Consider the following 19,910-nt stretch of genomic DNA (forward strand, 5'->3'; position numbering starts at 1 on the left):
GCTCTGTGCTTGAGTGAGGCAGAACATCACCATGAAAGGGTATGATAGAGGAAAGAAACTGAAGATGAGGTCACTAGGAAGCAGAGAGACTGCTCCCCTCAGCAGGGACAAATGTGTACCTAAAAGGCACACCCCAGTGACCCAACTTCTCCAGCCACACCCTACCTGCCTCCATGGACCACCTAGTTAATCCATTCAAATGGATTACTGTCTTGATAAGGTTAAGGCTCTCATAACCCAATCAGTTCACCCTGAGATTTATTGCACCGTCTAGAGCCTTTGGTGGACACCTCGTATCTAAACCGTAACAATACCTGAAAGTGACAGTGTCCTTGGAGTTTCTGAGGTTGAGTTCTCCAGCTTTTCCTTTATTTCTAAGAGCTATCCCACATCCTTCTATAATTTCCTGTATTCATTTTAATTAGCCAGAGTCGTTACGTCCCCATTACCCAAGAACTCCATTCCGATAGTTATTAAATGCAAATTTCAAATTTCATAGAGTCCTTTGATAAAGCCATATGAAGCATTTTTTTATAAGTAGGCTGCAAAAATATGGATAGGATGAGAATGAAATATGAAATAATGGTTACCTCTAGGGAGACCTAGAGGAGGACTGGACCAGGAAAGGGTTCCAACTGAATTTGCAATGTTTTATTTCTTATAAAGAAATCTGAGGCAATATAAAACATGTTAAGTTGTAATAAAGCTCCTAGTTGATCACTACACTGCATTATTTGTTTAAAATTTCTTTAGGTTGAAGTAACAAAAATTTAGGCAAAAATAGGTGGCTCCATGACAGGTTCAACAATTGTGGCTGTGGGTGTGCTGATGAACGTATGGATATTAACCTGTCTGGAGGCTGTGCTTTGGGTTCAACCTTGGACAATACTTTCACAAATTACTTAGAGAAATGTAAAGAAGGCATAAAATTTGTGAATGAATCAGACCATGATATCACTAGCAAGTGACTTGTAATCAGTATTACAAAATGATAGTGGCAAAATGGAATTGAGGGCTAAAAGAAAAGAAAACCCTACCATTTATTGAGTCCTGATATCATGACAAGCACTGTTTTTAAGTGTAGTACCTATTATTATTTAACCTTACAATAAATTCATGAGGTACATTATCATCTCTTTATACACAAGAAATTAAAGCAAAAAGAGGTTATAAAATTTGTCCAAGTTAAAAAACTTAGTATGTGTTAGTATAACTCCAAAGCTTAAGTTCTCAATCACTGTACAACATTAGGGTTGTAAAGACTTATGCCTGAATTTCCCCCAAATAAGTTATGCAGTATAGAATGGAATAGAATGGAGGAGAGAAATGGCTTAACAGACCACACTGCCAAAAATAAAAGAAAAACAAAAACAAAAACAAAATATCTGGGAGCAGAGTGAGTTTTGGCAGAATGACAGCCAAAAAAAGAGAAAGAAAGAAAGAAAAAATTTCTGTTAATTTGTATTATCAGAAATATTGTATCAAGGAGTCATGGTCATGCTGTACCACATATTGCCTCAGCCCCCAACCTGCTCTGCATATCACACTTGAAGGAGCACATTAGCAAAGACAATGGGACAATAGTCAGCTTTTATGAGAGGAGACCAAGAAATCAAGGCTGGTGCCCTAGGAGGTGGTCTTGATAGCCCATTTTCACAGGTCTCAAGAGCCACAGGGGAGAGATTAGATTGTTCCATGTGGTCCCAAGAGAGCAGAAAAAATAAAAACAAAAACCTTTAGGTAAAACTTAAACAAGGAGAAAGATTATGTTAAGTATTGGGAAGAACTTTATAGAATCAAACTGTCAATCAAGTTTGGTGGAAGTGGATCACAAGTTCAACTCCAGTCTCAGCAACTTAGTGAGGTCCTAAGCAACTTAGCAAGACCCTATCTCTAAATAAAATATAAAAAAGGGTGGGGCTGTGGCTCAGTGATTAAGTGCCCTGGGTTCAATCTCTGGCACCAAAAGAAAAAACCAAAAAGCTGTCGGAGGATGAAATGGACTGTTTAGGAAAGAGGGGAGTTCCCAGGAGACAGATATTTCATAACTGAAGTTCCTTGTCTGGGATGTTGTTGAAGCTTCTAATGGGATAGTAACTAAAAGGACCTCCCTGCTAACAATAAAGCTGATGATCAAATTCACTACTGTAAAATCACTGTCCACTTAGAGACCTACTTTCATGGCAGGAACCTTAAGTGAGTCCCTGGTACTCCCCTCTTCCTCCCACCAACAAGAGGAAAAAAAGAAGCAGGAAGTTTGCAGAACTTTCTAGAAACTTTGTATTAACCCAGCTCTGCAACTAGCTGAATAATACTGAGGGAATCATTTAAACTTTTCCTACTTAAATTTTTTCATCTTTAAAAAGAAGTTCCCACTATCTGTCTTACCTACATTATGTGGATTTCAGTGACTATTCTAGGCTATCTTAAATGTAAAAATGCTTTAGAAAATTTAAATGATATGCAAATACAACCTACATTGAGTGTAATGTAAATTCTGTTTAGCATTTATCTGGGACCCTCAACCTTCTCTGACATTTCTCTTGTTCCTGGATTCTCTCTGAGCTTTCTTAGAACTTATGGTCTTTTTGTTAGTTTGTTTTTGCTTGTTTTGTTAATTTTTTTTTTTTTTTTTTTTTGTCAAGTTACTGTAACATGGCAAGTTATTGTTCTGGCCACTGTTGGAAAACAAAATGTTGAATCATTTTTTTCAAGGCATTTACCATCACTTAAGGATTTCTGTTAACATTTGAAAAATATGAAACAAAGCAAGGTATTTGAATGCTTTAAGAGTACTATAGATAAAATCCTGTAGAAGATCTCAGGAGAGTAGGAATTTCAAAAACCCTGTGCTGAGCATTCCCCTAGGAAATCAAGGCATTTTCCTCATTTTTTTTTTTTTTTTTTTTTTTCTTTTTACTAACTCTGCTGGGACTTCGTAGAAGTTGGTTCTCTTCAAGATTATGAATCTCTGCACTGGTGTTGAGTAGTCCAACTGTCTAAATTCCAGTTTTCAGTCCCTTTGTAGGAGACAGGTAGACCCCCCGCCCCCATTATTTTCTTATAGAGAAAAAAATGAAGCGTAGAAAGGTCAAGTACAAGTCATAAACTGTTATGTAAGGCTCTGTAGCTCTCTAGAGTTGCAAAGCATAAAATCAGGCTTGTTTCAAACAATGAATTATTTAAAGTTTGCCTTTTGGGGGGTGTTTAATAAAACTCACCCAATAAGCTGCTTGTTTTATCCTGGGATGAGGCTGATATCCCTTTTAAGTGCAGAGAAGCTGAGGTGGGTGGAGTATAGGCTGAAAGGCAATTGCAAATTCTGAGCAAGTAAATTGCAACAGGTTCTATAAACTCCATCCATATGATAGTTAAGTCTTGAAAAAGTTTCTGCAAAAGGGCTGTCATCTTTCACTAGTACGGGTGAAACATAATTAAAAACAACACTGACCAATTGTTTAGTATGTTTCAGTGTCATTCAGGAATTTATATATATTATTTAATTTATGAATACTCTTATTATCCCATTTTACAAACAAGGAAACTGAGCACAGCGATTAAGACATTTTCCTAAGGCTAGGAAGTGGCAAAGCCTGGATTTGAACTAAAATTGTGTAAAGAAGTAATATAGAAACAAGGAAACAATATTTTTTAGACATATATTTAAATGATATACACACATACACACATATTTAAATTTACTTCCCCCAAATTATTTTGTGTGGCTTACAACAAAGTACTTAAATAAAATAAGATTAAATAAATGAATAATCAAGTCTATAAGGAGGAATATGCTAATTATATGAGGTCAATCTATGATTGATTACCAAATGTGAACACAAGGAAAAATGTCAACCCTTTTGTACGTGAGTTTACACAGGTAAACAATAATTGTTTCTATTTTCATAACCCTACCTTATAAAAATTCAGCAAATATTGTGAAAGCATTGATGTTTTCCTGATCATATTTTTAATTTTTGGAATTTAAATTTTTGATACTCATTTTTAAATGAAATAATTAAACTTTTAAAAGTATTCACAAAATGGTAAAACACTACATTAAAGTTAGCTCTAAGCCTCTTTTCCTTACTTAGTCTTGAGGGCCCATCTATCATATAGAAGACTGGAATTCTATCACTTCTTCTAGGAGCAGGCAATTTTCCTATTCTGGCTTCTGCATCACAAGTGACACAAAACCCACTCAATACACATTCTGCTAAAGAATATTGAATAAGCCTATAAGGCTACATGATGCTCAGAACAAAATACTAATATGCAATATGCATTTTTTTAAAGTTTCATTTTCCCAATTCTAAAGGCTCTGGACCGACCAGTTTTCTACAGGCAGATTAATGACTTGGAAGGAGCTACCTCAGTGCACTTTTTTATGCTCTCAGGTATCAGTCCTGGTCAGCAGGCACCTTGTACCATCAGAGGTCTCCAAAGTAGAATGCAAAACCATAGGGCATGTGCTAGGACTATAATAGGGACTCTTCACATGGACTATGGAAGAAATTTTATTTTTATCTATTTCATGCCTTTTAATTTTATTATATGCTATATGCTTTCTAACAATAAGTAATATATCCACACAGTGGTACATTTTTTAATGTGTATATAAATATACTGAAGCGATATGCTCATTTTGCTGATAGCAATGCATGACCTGAAAGTTTGAAGACTGTAGCTTTAAATAATTCTGCTAAGCTGAGTGCAATTAAACTTTTTGCAACCGAAAAAGTTTAAAGTGTGTTTTCTTATGAGGGAGGTTGGGGTGGGCATGGGGAGTGGGCTGGTCTTTATTTTTCATAAAATAAATAAACAAACAAACTTGCAAATCATTCACACTTTATCCAGCTATCAAATAAAGCAATTCCTGTTGGATTTCTCTTCAAAAAGGCACAGTGAAGTCCTAAGAGAGTTCTCCCTCCTTCTGTCTCTTGTCCATGAAGTTTGTCATTTGGAAGGACAGGCTGTCAAGTTACTTGGAACCTATGCTGGATATTAAAAGTCCTGGGTTAAAGTTCCCTTTTCACTGGCATTCTGTGTAATATCAAGCAGTCTATCTAATTTGTCCCTGCCTCATTTCTCTTAAGGGTAAAATAGAGATAATAATACTTAGCACTGAACTCGGAGCAGTGTAGCTTGGATAAAGAACACATTGTTCCTTTTGTCAACTAAATGCAGAGGATCATTAATATAACCCTTAATATCATCACTATAAAATACTGTGACTTTATATACTTTTCCCTTTAAAAATGACTTTCCTTTTAAAAAATAAGATATCACATTTCCAATTACCTCTTTATTTTCTGAACTTCATAAACTTATTTTTTCTGTTTCTCTTTCCCACTCTTACACAAATATACATACACATATTCATTTGCTAGCTTTATGAATGAGAGAAAAACTTTAAGATGGCATCAAGGGAAAAAGGAGGACTTGAAATAATTTCTTTTATTCAGGTTTCTTATAAGTTTTAAAGCTATGTAGGTAGGCCATACAATCATATTGCTTATTTAATACTCAAAATGTTTGTCTAAGAGTGTCATACAGATTCTCAAATCAGAGGAACCTTAGGAAAAAAGCTACATCCTAGAACAATGCCTGGGACATAGTAGATACTGAATAAACATTTGATGAAGGGAATCTGGGAAAATCTTCTTATTTTAATCTTAAAAAACGAAAGTCAACCCTGATCATTACAGACTAAGTAACTTGCTTAAGATCACTCAACCAGTTTTAAGAGTTAAGTCTAGGATTTATTCCTCCTAATTTCCAGCTTTGGCTTTTTCCCAGAAAACTGTTGACTTGTTTATTTCAGACTTAAATACAATCTGCCAAAGGTGCATCACAGAATAATAATAATAAAAAAAATCAAGACCAGCTCTCAGGTTCATCATCTCCAAGTCACTGAACATGTAATATTCACATACATGGAAAATATGCTAAAAAAATCATATATTTACATATATACATTATAAAAACGTAAATCTTGCGTATTTTGAATCTAAAGGCCTATTTTTAAGGCAAAGTGGTCAACAGCCAATCTTCCATGACTGACTCTACATTATAGCACAGTTTGCATGTCCACACAGGTGTTTGCAGTACTCTGACTAGCTAAAAGTAGATTGGCTATTTTAGAAAAATGTTTACCTTTGTTTCTGGGTGCTGCTGTATTGATTTTTATGAATTTACCTACAAACGAAGCATTAACAACCTCAGTGCATTATAGTCCTAATAAACTTATGTTGCACTATTTTGGCCTGTGATAGCTAACCCATTATAAAAGAAATCCAAGCTGATAAAGACCTTCTTGGCCACTTGTTAGCCATGTCAGGAGGCAAATCATAACACAATGCACGCCACTTTCATGGGGCACCACACGGCAGCGATCAAATAAACCCCCTCACTTCCATATCCAGTGGAGTTGTAGTTTATGACCATAACCCTCCCAAGTCAAAAGGACAGCAGTTTCAAGCCTGGCAACTTGGTGCAGACAGGGTTTCTTCCCTTCACCTCACTCTACTGGGCCTCTCTACCTGTCCTCTCCTACTGTCTACAGGTCCCGAATATTAGAAAATAGAAAATATGATGATCTTTGTGTGTCTCTGTAAAATGTGTGTATGTGTGCGTGTGTTTGGGTGTAACGGGCCTTCTGTTTGGCTGCGCGGTCTGTCAGTCACGGCGCGGGCCAATGGTAGGCTGCCTTATATAAAATTAGTGTTTTCAGTCTCTCCGGGTTGCATGTACTGTATGTGGAGCAGTGTACAGTGAAGCGGAGGCAGAGCGGCTCCGCGAGCTCTTCTCCACTTTCCCATAGAGAAACCCTGACTGGCCGCTGAGGGCGAGCCACACACACGCCCTCACGCCCGGCGAGCCCGCGAGGTAGGCGCCCCCCATCTCCAGCCCTTCCCGGGCGCTCTCCCCGCACTTTCTGTTTTCCTACTCACTTGCGAGCAGCCGGGCTGCAGCCCCAAGGACTCCGCGGTAGGAGCAGCGGCGGCGGCGGCGGCGGCGGCAGCCGGTAGGGTGGACTTGAGGAAGACGGAGGGAGCCCCGCGCGTCCGGAGCCGCCGCCGGCCGGCCAGTTCCCAGGGCACTTTCCCCCTCCGCCAAAACTTTGGGTCGCGAGAGGTCGGGGGCGAGGGTCGCGGTGGCCGCGCCGGCGGGCCCGGGGGCGGGGGGCGCGGAGGCAGTGCCCTGCGAGCGGGAGGCTGGGGGCCGGGCTGGGGAGTAGTAGGCCAGCCGGTGCCAGGCTGCGTTTGCAACCAGCACCTCTCGGCACACAGGCAGCGTCGCCCGAGGGGGGCACGGGAGCCGGGGCGCGGGCTGAGCAGCCCGAGGAAAACAACAACAGAGCCCTCACGCCGGCGGGCGGCTCGTGGCCGCCCGGGGAGCCCAAACTTCATCTCGGCGAAAGTACGTGGAGCCCAGCCTGGGCTCGGCTGCCGGGGAGGTGGGGCCTGGGGAGCTGGGGCAGGGGAGAAGGTACGGGGAGCCAGCTCTCAGTGGATTTATGGAACGTTTCGTGTGCGTTGGTGACCGGGAACAGCAGCCCAGTTGCTCGTTCATCTGGAGAGTTGGGATTTGGGTGTTCCGGCCCGGCGGATCGGTGCCCTCTCACCCCCCACCCCTAACCAAATGCGCGGCGAGTAGAGAAAGTGCTGTTTTAGTGCCAGAGTAGCCTGGAGGAAGAACAGGGGAGAGGGGGAAGAGAGCGAGGGAGAAGGGGAGAGAGAAGAGGGAGGGAAGGGGGGGAGAGGGAGGGGAAGAGAGAGAGGGAGCGAGGACGGGAGGGAAGAGAGGAGGGGGAAGAGGAGGAGGGAGGCTGTGTCAGGATTTTGCTTGAATGTGGGATTATGTTGTGTCAATAAGTTTAAGGTGGAGAGAGCGAGGCTGGGGGTGGTGGTGGAGGGGAGGAGGAAGGCCTTGGCTGTTTAAAGTCTCATTTCTGAAGGTAAGTTATGGCATTGCATGGTCGCGATGACAGAAAACTTACAGATCCTTTATCCGGGGATGGGGTCGATGCCTCTAGAAAGAGCTCCCCAGCTCTCTTGAACCACACTCGTGTTACACTGTTATTTGCTGAGATCCGGGTCGCTAGTAAATTACAGAAATCAGACTCGAGGTTTCTTTTCCTCCTCCACCTCGTCTCGCTCACTCACCCTCAGAAATGTATTATTTTTTATTTATTTTTTGGTATTGTATGAAACTTAACGTAACTGAGACCGAACCCGAGTCCTGTAATTTACAAGGATCCTGAATCCAAGAATCTGGAACACGTTTATGTGCCTTATATCCGCGATCATTTCTGCTAAATGAGGAAGGTAAAACGAAACGATGCAAAAAGCTAAGACACAACATGTACGACAGAGGGGGGGGGGGGGGAGAGGGAGAGACAGAGAGAAGCTATTTTTTGCTTTCTTTTCTGTAGAAAGGAAAATAAAGCGTGCATTCCCCTTCCTTCCCAGTGTGAAGGGTCTAGTCAATATTTTAACTGTCTGAGGACAAATTAGTCCAGGTGGATCTTGTTGAAAAGTTTCGCGAGGTGGGGTGGAGGTTGGGGGGGGCGAAGGGGGAGGTGGGTGGAGGTTGTGGGGGATGGGGACGGAGCGAGCTCTGCCTCGGCTAATGGTCATTGGCCTGGGGCTTTGAAACCATTGCCTGTCCTGCTAATGACACGTCCAGTTCTCGTCTCCCAGCCGCGGACGCCGGGCTGCCATTCCCGGGGCTTGGTGACGGGGACTGGGGTACTTTCCCCGCGCGGGGAGGGGCGCTCTTCGCCATCCCTTGGGGTTGCCCACTCGCGGCGTGGGGGCCCCCACGCGCGCCCCCTCTCCTGCGCGCCGCCGCCACCTCCGCTCGCGCGACTTTTGTAGCCAGCAGGCGGCCAGGGGGCGCGTGGGGTCCCCGGCGCGGACGTCCCCGCGCGGCTACTCGGCGCCGGGCCCCACGCGCGCCGCACGGTCCAAGCCCGGAATGGCAGCGCCGGGCCGGGCGGCGGCGGTGCCTCCCTGGGGGGCAGCGGAGGCAGAGGCAGTGGCGGCGGGATCTTCGCCGGGGCCCGCGGGAGGAGAAGGAGGAGGAGGAGGAGGAGGAGGAGGAGGAGGAGGAACGGGAGGAGGAGGAGGGGAAGGAGGAGGAAGAGGAGGAGAGGGAGGCGTTTTTCTGCTCAGACCGCCGCCAGTTCGAGCGGGCACAAGCATGGGGACACCCCACTCGTTGCTCCTCCGTTGTGGAAAGGTGTTTAGCAGACTTTTACGCCTGGAGTGTGGGATTTGTACTTCATTTTTTTTCTCCCCCCTCTTCCCCAAAGCAAGATGGACTCTATTGCCTTTCTCTTTCTCCCTCTGCCTCTGTCTTGTCAGCCTTTAAGATCGACATTTTGTACTAAGATGCAAACTTGATGGTGACCAGCAACAAAGCCAGGGTGGGATCCCTCGCTCCCTTCCTCCCTCCGCGTTTCCTTGCTTCCCCACCCCGACCTCGCAGACCTGGTGGCCCTGCGCTTGGAGCTGTGGGCTCTGGCGAATGTGTTTTCTCCGGTTGGTTCCGATCTCCAGTCTCGGGATTTTGACCCGGGCCGGGCTTTTGGGAGATGGTTGTAGCTGCCCAGGTCTGCAGGGCTGGGGGCTGCGCGATACCTGGACCCGCTGCCGCCGCGGTGGCACCTCCGGTTGGCTCCTTGGCATGGCAAAGCTTGGGCTGCCTATCGATCGCTATGATTTGGTTACTGGTGTATTTGTCCTGGGGGCGGTGATCACTTGTGCAAGTTGATGAATGATCGCAGTGTGGATTTTGCATTTGCAGAATGGATCAACTTTCCGCTTTGTACAGACTGGGAGTAGGAAGCGAGGGTGCTGAAGACACCCTGGAATGCCAACCGGGCTGCCCCCCTATCCTCTGCCCTTTGAATACTGGGAGCTGCTTTCCCTTCCCTGCCCCTGCTGCTCTTGGGTGGAAGAGGGAGGAGAAAGGGGAGGGGTTGGTGGGAGCTGAACTCCTGGGTTTTGGTGCCCTTCGTTCATAGATATCACAGGACCTGTGACTTTACTATTGTAAAGCTTTACCATACTGACTATGTACCTTTATTCAATACTTTATAGGTCATATCATATGACAAAGGCTTTGCTGCAGTTCATCTTCCTCCCTGTGTACTTTCCATTTACCTTCCTAGGTAAGTATGCAAACTCTTCATACAGGAAAACTGGATGGCTATGAGAAATGACATAAGGGTTCTTATTGTTAACATAGGAAGACGCTCTATTGAGGCTTTAACACCCAGAAAGCTTATCTTCCCAAGTTTCTCCTTGAAGAAGCCAACTTATGATTATTCGTTGTTAGAGTTCAGCTGCAGGTTATTATTATTATTCCAAGATTGTTTAAATGTTCATTACTTGTTAATCTCCAAGTGTCATTTGAAAACTTATTCAATAGGCATTTTAATAGATAATGAAATTTTACAGAGTTGAAGGCCTAGTAAATTTGTAAGATGGTACTTTAGAAAGCTTGCAATGGATTACTGTAATTATTAAAAACTGAAGGAAGAATCATTTAGGCCTCTTTAATTATAGTAACTGACATTTGCTGCTGTTTTCCAGGTTCTTTTCTTGAGTAAAACATGTTGTTTGTAACAGTTACTTTTGGGTTGGGGAGTGTAGTAAATCTAGTACTTTAGTGTACAGATTTGGTTCAAAATTGATAGTAATTTTCTTCAAATTTATATATTTTTTGAGTAATTAGAAACATTTTAGTGGCCTGTATATAAAATAAACAACAACTTTGAGATCTATGGTTAAGTGCCCTTTTCAGATGTATACTCCCCAAATGGAAAAATCTGCAAAATATGTGTGGGACAGTGTCTGAAAAGTTTGTCAGCAATAACTTGATAAGTGAAACAGAGTTTGTAGAGTATTTGAAAGCAGCATAGTGAGTTGAAACTGCAACTTAAAAGGTTGCCTCTGCATTGTAAAGAAACACCCCAGATACTCTTGAGTTGCTGATATTGTAAGAAAATTAGTTGTATTAAATTATACAAATCAGCTATGGTGCTTTGTGATTTTGGAGATTGTATTTTGTGAATGAAAATTGACTTCAGTTTTCCATGATGGAAAATTCAGGGACCTTGTCTGTTTTGTTTCCTGGCTTGCTGGGAGATTTAGTACATTAATAAAATGTTGTCTTAGTATTAAGAGGAATTGAGTTTGAAGTCCAGGCTTTTGAGGTAGTCTCTATCTAGTAACAAAATATGCTTTGATATTATTGAGGACTTTAGATAATCTATATAAGTTCTGTGTCCAGTATTTTTTATAGAATGTGAATATTACATTGCTTCATAATTAGGTAGTTCATTCAGTTGGAGATCTTAATAATATGTCACATATATAACAGGGGTTGGAGTGGTTAGAATGAGATTGTTTTATAAGATGAATTTAGTTGCACACTGAAATATGGATTTCAGTGTCTTCGATTTTTTTTTTTTCCAAACTTACTTGGAAGAGAGGCTTTTCATTCTTGAAAATGTGGCAATAGTATTCAAATGCACTTCTGATTACTAAAGAACGCCACATTTATACACGTGAGTCATATTTTGTTCACTGCAGCAAACTTAATGTTACTTAATTCTCTGTGGAAGTATATTTGACCACTTAAAAAACTAACATGGGAGCCAGGCGAGGTGGTGCACTCCCAGCAGCTTGGGATTCTGTGGCAGGAGGATTGCAAGTTCAAAATCAGCCTCAGGAAGGATGAGATACTAGCAATTCAGCGAGACCCTGTCTCTAAATAAAATACAAAATATGGCTGGGGATGTGACTTACTGGTTGAGTGCCCCTGAGTTCAATTCCCTCATATCCAAAAATAAAACTAACATGGGAATCAGTACCACAATAAAAGCAATCTGAATGAACTCCTGTATTTCTTTGAGATATCAAATGACTGCTTCATTAAAACAATATTTTCAAGAACAGTCTTGGTCTTTGAAATCAGTGAAGTAGCTTTGATAATATAAAACTTGGATCTTCAAAAGTCACTTTGCCGGTGAATTATCAGTTATTTGCATCTAAAAAATATTAGATGTGAAGCTTATCAAAATAAAAATTTAAAGAAATTTTTTATTTTCTCATTGGCAAGAATTTCCAAACTTTCCATTTTATTATTCTGCATATCTCTATTAAGATTTGAAATTGAAGCCTTAGTTTGCATTTCACATTTAATGCCAGCTATTGAAAAGGTGGCTTGTCTCTGATGTTTCCTAGTATTACATCTTTGGAGATAGTGGGGTGGTTTTGGGAAGAATTGTCTACTAGATATTTAGATATTTTAAAATATTTGCAATCTTGAGACATTAAAAAATCCATCTTGATCTCTGCATCTAACTAAGTTTTTTTTTTTTAAAGTGTCATATTTAAGAGTTTGTGGGATAGCTTTGTTTTTTTATGAAGGAACAACAGGTTTGAAAATGAAGTGGTATAGCTCAGCAACTAAAATAGCAAAGCTATATATTTTCAATAAAATTACAATTTCTAATTAGTTATTAAGTAGCGCACTAACATTATATGTTTTCTTGTATTTTATAAAGAACATGGATAAAAACAGCCATATTTCTAAGTGGATCATGCCATGAATATCAATGACTTTAACAATAGAAATCTTTAATAGAAGTAATAAAGGTTTTATAGCTCAAACCCCTTTAAAAAAAACTTTTTTGAAAGTAGTCCTATTATAGATTGCGTTTTTGCTGTACTAAAGGAAATCCCTGAGATGATTATTAGCGTCTCACAAAAGTACAGAGAATGTTTAGTTGTGATATTCAAATTAATCGAGGCAATTAATTTTGACATATTGTATCATCACTAATGTGGAGTACCTATAATTTAAGATTTAAACTTAAGCAGGTGCTTAACTTAAAAAGAAGACACTTCTCTTGAACTTGTACTTTGAAGTCCACTTCATTTTTTTAACATTTCACCAACCCAGGGCACCTTTTAAAATAGGTCTGAGTGGTATCTTCCCTATATTTTTAGTCCGATTCGTTGCTCTCACTGTTAAATGAAAACAAACCTAACTTCAGCAAGAACATTATAATTTCACTGCTTCTCTTTTATCACATGCCTTGGGGTAAATCAGATGTGTGCAGTCCTTAGGCAACACATTGAGAAACACTACTCAGAAGGTGGTAAGGACCAAGGCTAAGACTGACTGGAGGTTCTTGTGTGAAGAGTCTGTGACCAAATTCAATCAGTAGGTTTGTACTACCTCAAGGGCAGTCATCACATACTGTGTCAAATTGTGATATTTCAAGTCATACCTGAGCAAAGTTTTGAGTATACCTTTACTCAGCATTCAAAGGTGATCATATTATCCTTCAGAAAGCAATTACAGTTTCTTGAAATGCCAGTACACTGTACATTTTTTTTTTAAACCGAGGATTGAATTTAGGTGCCTCACTACTGAACAATAATCACCAGCCCTTTTTATTTTTAAATTTGAGACTGAATAGGGCTAATTTGCTGAGGCCTCCATAGTTGCTGTGATTACAGGCATGTGCCACCATGTCCAGCTTTACTGTACATCATTTAAGAACTGTGGCTCAGGAGGTTGAGGCAGGAGGATCTCAAGTTCAAAGCCAGCCTTAGCAATGGTGAAGTGCTAAGCAACTCAGTGAGACCGTCTGTAGGTAAAATACAAAATAAGCCAATCCCAAAGAACTAAAGGCCAAATGATTTCATTGATAAGTGGATGATGATACATAACTGGGGGTGGGAGGAAGACAAGAATGGAGGAAGGATGGATTGCATAGAGAAAAGTGAGGGGTGGAAGGGAGTCAGGGGAAGGAAAAATAACAGAGTTAGACCAACATCATTATCCTGTGAACATGTATGATTACACAAATGGTCTGACTGTACTTTGCGTACAATCAGAGAATCAATAGTTGTACCCCATTTGTGTACAATGAATCAAAATTTAAAAAAAAAATACAAAATAGGCTGTTTTATATAACAAAAACTGTTATATAAAAAGATATATACGGGAAATCCTTATTATTTATGTTTTCATTTTTTTTCTTTCAAAAAAAGGATATGGTAAAAATTGAAATAAGTGCCAATTATACAAAGAATGCCAAAGAAGGCAAGCCAGTAAAGAATTATATCTAGAGGTATATATAAATAGGAGAGAATGAGAGAAAGACTTAAAGGATTCAATACCATGAAGCATTGACATACCTACCAGAATATAAAGTTAAATTATGTGAGTGTGATCAAGAATCCAGGTAGTGAAATAACTTCACACAGCAAGGAGGTGGTATAAAAATATCAAAAATTTAATGAGCGAGTTGGATCTTATGAAACCTTAGAAAAATTTAAAATATTGTAAAATGTTGGTTAAATAATTAAAGCACAGTCATCATGTAAAAAGTTCAGGCAGTACAGTAGAAGACATTGGAATGGAATAACTGATCCTAAAAAGAATATACAAGTTTGCATTTTTTTTTTTTTGTAAAATGAGTAATTAAATAAAAGACCAATAACAATTAAAAGGAGAAATGAGGATAAAGATTGTTTAAAACAAGTGTATTTCTCAAATGTTTAGACCGAGATGATTGGTAGGGAATACCTTTTATATCCCAACCTACATAAAAGAGCTGAAACAAAAGTTTCCTAAAACAGTACAAAGTGCAGTAACCTCTGGATATTTCTTATTCCTATCTAATCTTTGTAAATTGAATCTGTTCCAAGATGTTTTATTAGACAAAAAATACTGAATATATCCACTAAATTGATTTTATAACTTATAGTTTGAAAAACACTAACCTAGAGTGCTTGCTAAAAATGGAGGTCTGTAGGCCCCATCCCTAATGGATTCTTGGGTGGGGTCCAGGAATTTAGATGATAGCTAGTTTAGATTCTGAAGTAGGTGGGAGGTCCTTTGACATAACTTTGATAGGCTCACCTGTAAGGGACAGATAGCTAAAGACTGAATGGAAGTTGTATGTGCCCTTGAGTTGGTTGACTGCTAAAGTCTTCGTCCAGCTTCACCTTTCTATATTTCAGTCAGCATGATTGTACCACTGAGGCCCTCATCCCTCTCTGTAGATACTCTCATAGGTTAGTGGAGGGAGCAAAGGGTTTGCAGAGTCCTAGGTTCCAGTCCTGCTGCCACCTGAGGGACTCAGAGCATGTCATTTCATGACTCTTGAACTTCCATTATTTATTGTATGTGTAAAATGGATATATTAATATTTACCATGCAGTAGTACAAGAAAGACACGGACCCTTATGCATAGTCAGCACTCGGTGTATAGTGTCGGTTTCTATACTTTTAGTTCACCTCACTCCAGCCCCCACTGTTTGAAATTTTTTGAAGCTGTACCTTTCAGTTTTTCTTTCCTCTCAAGTCATTCTCAACTTTGTATCATGAGACACCGGTGCATTTATAACTTGATGTGAGTTACTGGAGAGGTAATTAGGGAAGGAAATAATAAGAATAACCAATAGAAAAGAAAAAAGCTGAAGCATACTGTGGTGAATACAATGCTCCTTCAGGTTTGGGGAATGACTTTTCCACCTCTTTAAAAAGACATAGCTAGGACAGGAAAAATCTCTTCATATTTCAAGGTAGTTAGTTGACAGCACTGAGCATTTCTCTGGTGACTTTGACACATATTAGGATGTCTTAGAGCATCAGTTTTCAAACTTTTTTCATCAGGACACATGACTGTTTATACATGGGGCATTATAATTTCCCTGGTTATAGACATAGATAAATTATGCTGTAGGTTTTATAGGTAGTTTACAGTATGATTAAACCATTTCTTTTCCTATCAAGAAGAGAAATCTGAATATAAGCTAGTATGATATAATAAAAATTTTGATTATTCTCATATATACATATAAAATTGTTTATAGACTGTTACTTTAACTCTCCTAACTAATTATTTGGAAGCATTCCTCATAACGGTAGAATTTACCTTGTGTTAAGGTATGAAGATTGAGAAACATTACATGTGAAATGCTTAATAAATTACGTTGCACAACATAGGCCCTTAAATAAAGAGGGGCAGGCTAAGGAGAAGATGAATGGGAAATGCATCAACCAGATCCGTGAAATCTTAAACAATGTGAAAAAGAAAAGCTAGGGAAAATGAAACATGATCAAATGCAAAGGAAGTACAGAAGGCTACAGGTATTATGGTTCTCAACATTATAGTCTTATCAAACACACCTTGTCTCTCACATAGAAATTTATTCTAAAAGTAGCCTCAAGAATCCTTTAATTTATATGAACAAATAAAATTAACTTAATTTTTATATTTCCCCATTTTTAAGATTATAGTTGCCAGGAACATTTTCCTTCTTTGCTAAATTTTAATTTGCCATACTCTTATGATCTCTAGTAAGTTAATAGACTATATATTGAAAATGTCTCAGTATTTTGATGTGTAGGGATATTGAAAACAGATTCACAACCCTTTATCTAAAACTTATGAAAAACTTTTTTCTTCAAAAGTTTCTTTTTCCTCCAAAAGTTTCTTTTTCCTCCAAAGTTTGGTATTAAAATTCATTTGATAGCAAAACCTAACCCAAACTGTCATTGGAGTGTTTAAAATAGTTTTCAAGCCCTCTTAGGATGTTCACTTATTTTACTGTATAAGTAGTAATAGTGACTGATTGATTATGAGGTGTTATGCTGGATCTAGTTAGAAATGTTACATAATATGTACTATTTGCACCTTAATTTAAACATAAAAAATTTCACAAAGATCTGACTCTTGAAATATATATGGACCTGAGGGTTTTAGGTAAGGGATTATGATTCTATTATATTAACTTCATTAGTTCACAGAGTGAAATTATCTGATATTCTTACCCATTTAACTTAATGAAATTCCTTCTGCAAATTTTGATCACTGATCATCTGAACATTTGATCATTGCAAGCTGGTCATTGTAAGCTGGCAAATTGTGGAAAGCCTTTTAACATTATATATAACTTCATCAACTGTGTCTCTGGCTCTAAATATGAGAGTGCAAGTCATAAGAGGGTAGAAAGTCAGGTAAGCAAAATATAGTAGTTGACATTATTTGTACTCCAAGAAAGTTGAGCAGAGTGAAAAGGTTCTGGACAAGGAAAGCTTAAACACACATAGGCTGCTTAGTTTAAATGAGCCTTTTACATTCCATTTTAGCATTGTGATTTCTGTGTTGTAGTTTTTGTTTTATTAAATAAACACAAATTCATATAATATTTGAAATTTCTATGTTGAATGTTTTTTCAATATTCAATGCTGAACAAGTTTCAGACTGTGAGTTTCATGAAAGCGTTCTATTTCCTTTATTATGTTTCCACTTTTTTATGGGTTTCTTTCCATTTATCAGAAAAATAAAAATAGAAAGTATTTTATTCTATTCTCAGATGAAAATGTTTTCAGGTTTTATTGTTTACAGAGATTTTAGATTCCTTTGTTTTCAGTAATTAGGAGATGTTAAGATTTTGCCTTTTACTTTCCTATAAAACTAATATAGGAAAATGAAAAGTATGTTATATAGGGAAGAATCTCGATATCACTCTAGAAATAGTCTTCATTTGATAGACTGAAACTATTAATGCTAAAGAATTATTTAGTGATATGACTTATTATTTATTGACATACATGGCTATATTCCTTAGTGTAGAAAAGTCACAGACGGAATAATTCAGAGGGAGTCTCATTAACATTGTTGATTCTTTTTTTTAGTGGGGGATACTGGGGATTGAACCCAGTGACTCTTCACTAGTGAGCCACATCCCTGTTCCTTTTTTTAAAAACAAAGAAACAAACATCATTTATGTATGTATGTATTTATATATGTATTTATTTAGTTTTTGGTACTGGGGATTTAACTCAGGGGCACTTGACCACTGAGCCACATCTCCAGACCTATTTTGTATTTCATTTAGAGACAGTGTCTCACTGAGTTGCTTAGCACCTCGCTTTGCTGAGGCTGGCTTTGAATTTCCAATCCTCCTGCCTCAGCCTCCTGAGCTCCTGGGATTACCAGGTGTTGATTCTTTTAATATTAAGAAATGCTGAGTTGTTTTTCAGCTTTTGGTGTACCTCTCAAAACTTACCCAAGCGTAGCATTCTCATTGACTGCAAAGGGAATATAGTGGGGCATATAACAAAGTGAGAAAATAAATCTCTACGTACAGCTGTCAAACTGTTGTTATTTTTTGAGTTGCTGAAATTTTCATTTTCTTTTTTCCCTCTCTCTTTTCTCTTCCTTTTCTCCTCCCCTCCCCTCCCCTCCCCTCTCTTCTCGCCCTACCTTTTCATCTCTCCTTTTACTCTTAGCCCTCAGCCTGTTGTATTCAGTAACGTACATCTGTGATACTACCTGAAAGTACTTGAGATTGAGAATATGGGATTGATCTTCATTTTTTTTATAACTTTAATTTTAAAGATTTGTAGTTTTTGAGTTCTTTTAAGTATTTAACACTACTCATATAATAAAATTGTTGATACGTGAGTTTGAGACTTATAAACTTCCCTACATATAAGTGTCAATTAGGAAGAGATTATCAGGAACCTTTAGCAGGTCTATGTGAAATAAAAACACCTGTTGTTTTTATAAAATAAAGTGAACTAAATGCCTTATTCAATATTTTTCTCTCTTAGAGTGATAAAATGACTCCATACTTTGATTTATACTTAAGAGAAAGTTGAATGTGGTTTTTAGAAGTTTCCCAAGTAATAGTTTATATTAGTTGGAAAAGAGAAAGATAATTTGGACCAAGAGCCTCCTTTGCCGCATAAGTTTTATTTTTCACAACTTTCAGATGAGAAGTACCTTATTTTAATGATGAGGAAACTTAAGTCTCAGGTTAAATAACTTGTCTGAAGTCATACAGCTAGTCAGTGATCTTACCAGGCTTAAATGGCCTGTCTGCAGTGCTCTAGTCTCCTGGGGCTTTTTGTATGTTTACCTGCCACTAGGACCATATTCCAAGAAGTTAGAAATGAAAGGTCTGGGACAACTTTTAGCCAAGAATTACCCCCGCTTTGTCTCCCTCTCTAAAGAAGAATCTTCTTAGTTTTTGAGGTGATAATGTCGGAACTCTGTTCTTTATCACTTTTTTAAGGGAGTTGGGTGAGATAGTCTCTGATCCAGGGCTTGTTGTAAATTTTCATCTTCTAGGTCACTGTCAAAGTCTAAATTGGCCCAATACTGAATTTACAAATTGACATGTAATTAATCAACTTTTTTTTTTTTTTTTTGGTTGTTATATCTAGTATAGAAATGTTGATAGCAAACATTATTTTTAACATTTATTAATTCCTCTGATGCATCAATAGAAGTCATTTGTTCTGTCATGAGAAACTGAGTTTTCAAAGTTGAACATCCTATGTCTGCTCTGGTAGTTTTTAATTCTTAATCAGTGAATATATTTTACAAGAGGAGCTTAACAATGTAACATCAGTAGTGTTATAAAATAGTTTTCTGGCACTTACTTTGAAAGGAAATTCAGTTTTAGTGGAAAAATTAATAAGTAGATCCACTTTACGGCCTTTACTATGCTGTATCTGATGAACAAACATGAATTAGGTATAGGGTCAGTCAAAAGTTCTACTTCATCAGTTTGGGAAGTGTGTTTAAGGGTATATTACTTTTGATTTATTTTACCTAAGAAGTTTGTTTCTGTTGTGATAAGTAGAATGGATTTTATAAATTACACATTTGTGTGGAGGTAGAGATCAATTAGAAAATACAAAGTAATTTATTGCCTTTTGGTACTGTGAACCCTATTCATCTGAATTTAAATTATTTTATCTTTGCAAATTAGCAAAGTCAGTCTAATTCAGATATAGAAGATTAAAAGTTTGTCATTCTTTTTCTTAACTTTTAAGTGGGTTTTATTTTCCCCTTA

At 38.7% G+C, this 19,910-nt stretch overlaps 2 protein-coding genes across 15 annotated transcripts in view; one reads left to right on the top strand and one right to left on the bottom strand.

Moving 5' to 3' along the window:
* The window catches only part of LOC306637929 (uncharacterized protein), a 139,151-nt gene extending 131,733 nt beyond the window's left edge, over positions 1–7,418 (bottom strand). For 3 of the 5 annotated variants that reach the window (XM_079100845.1, XM_079100844.1, XM_079100843.1), the window contains exon 1: positions 6,954–7,418. In XM_079100845.1, the coding sequence (XP_078956971.1) occupies positions 6,954–7,412 (459 nt within the window). In that variant the 5' untranslated portion in view covers positions 7,413–7,418. Of the gene's footprint in view, positions 1–6,156; positions 6,199–6,953 lie in introns of those variants that run through there. The other 2 variants (XM_079100846.1, XR_013757316.1) reach the window with 2 other exon arrangements.
* Positions 6,733–19,910, top strand: part of BBX (BBX high mobility group box domain containing) — a 253,393-nt gene continuing 240,215 nt past the window's right edge. For 8 of the 10 annotated variants that reach the window (XM_079100827.1, XM_079100832.1, XM_079100824.1 and 5 more), the window contains exons 1-2: positions 6,734–6,888; positions 10,110–10,180. The gene's annotated coding sequence lies outside the window, so the exon portion shown is untranslated. Of the gene's footprint in view, positions 6,889–7,908; positions 7,961–10,109; positions 10,181–19,910 lie in introns of those variants that run through there. The other 2 variants (XM_079100834.1, XM_079100828.1) reach the window with 2 other exon arrangements.

Source organism: Sciurus vulgaris (genome assembly GCF_902686455.1).
Source record: "Sciurus vulgaris genome assembly, chromosome: 10".
NCBI classification, from domain to species: domain Eukaryota; kingdom Metazoa; phylum Chordata; class Mammalia; order Rodentia; family Sciuridae; genus Sciurus; species Sciurus vulgaris.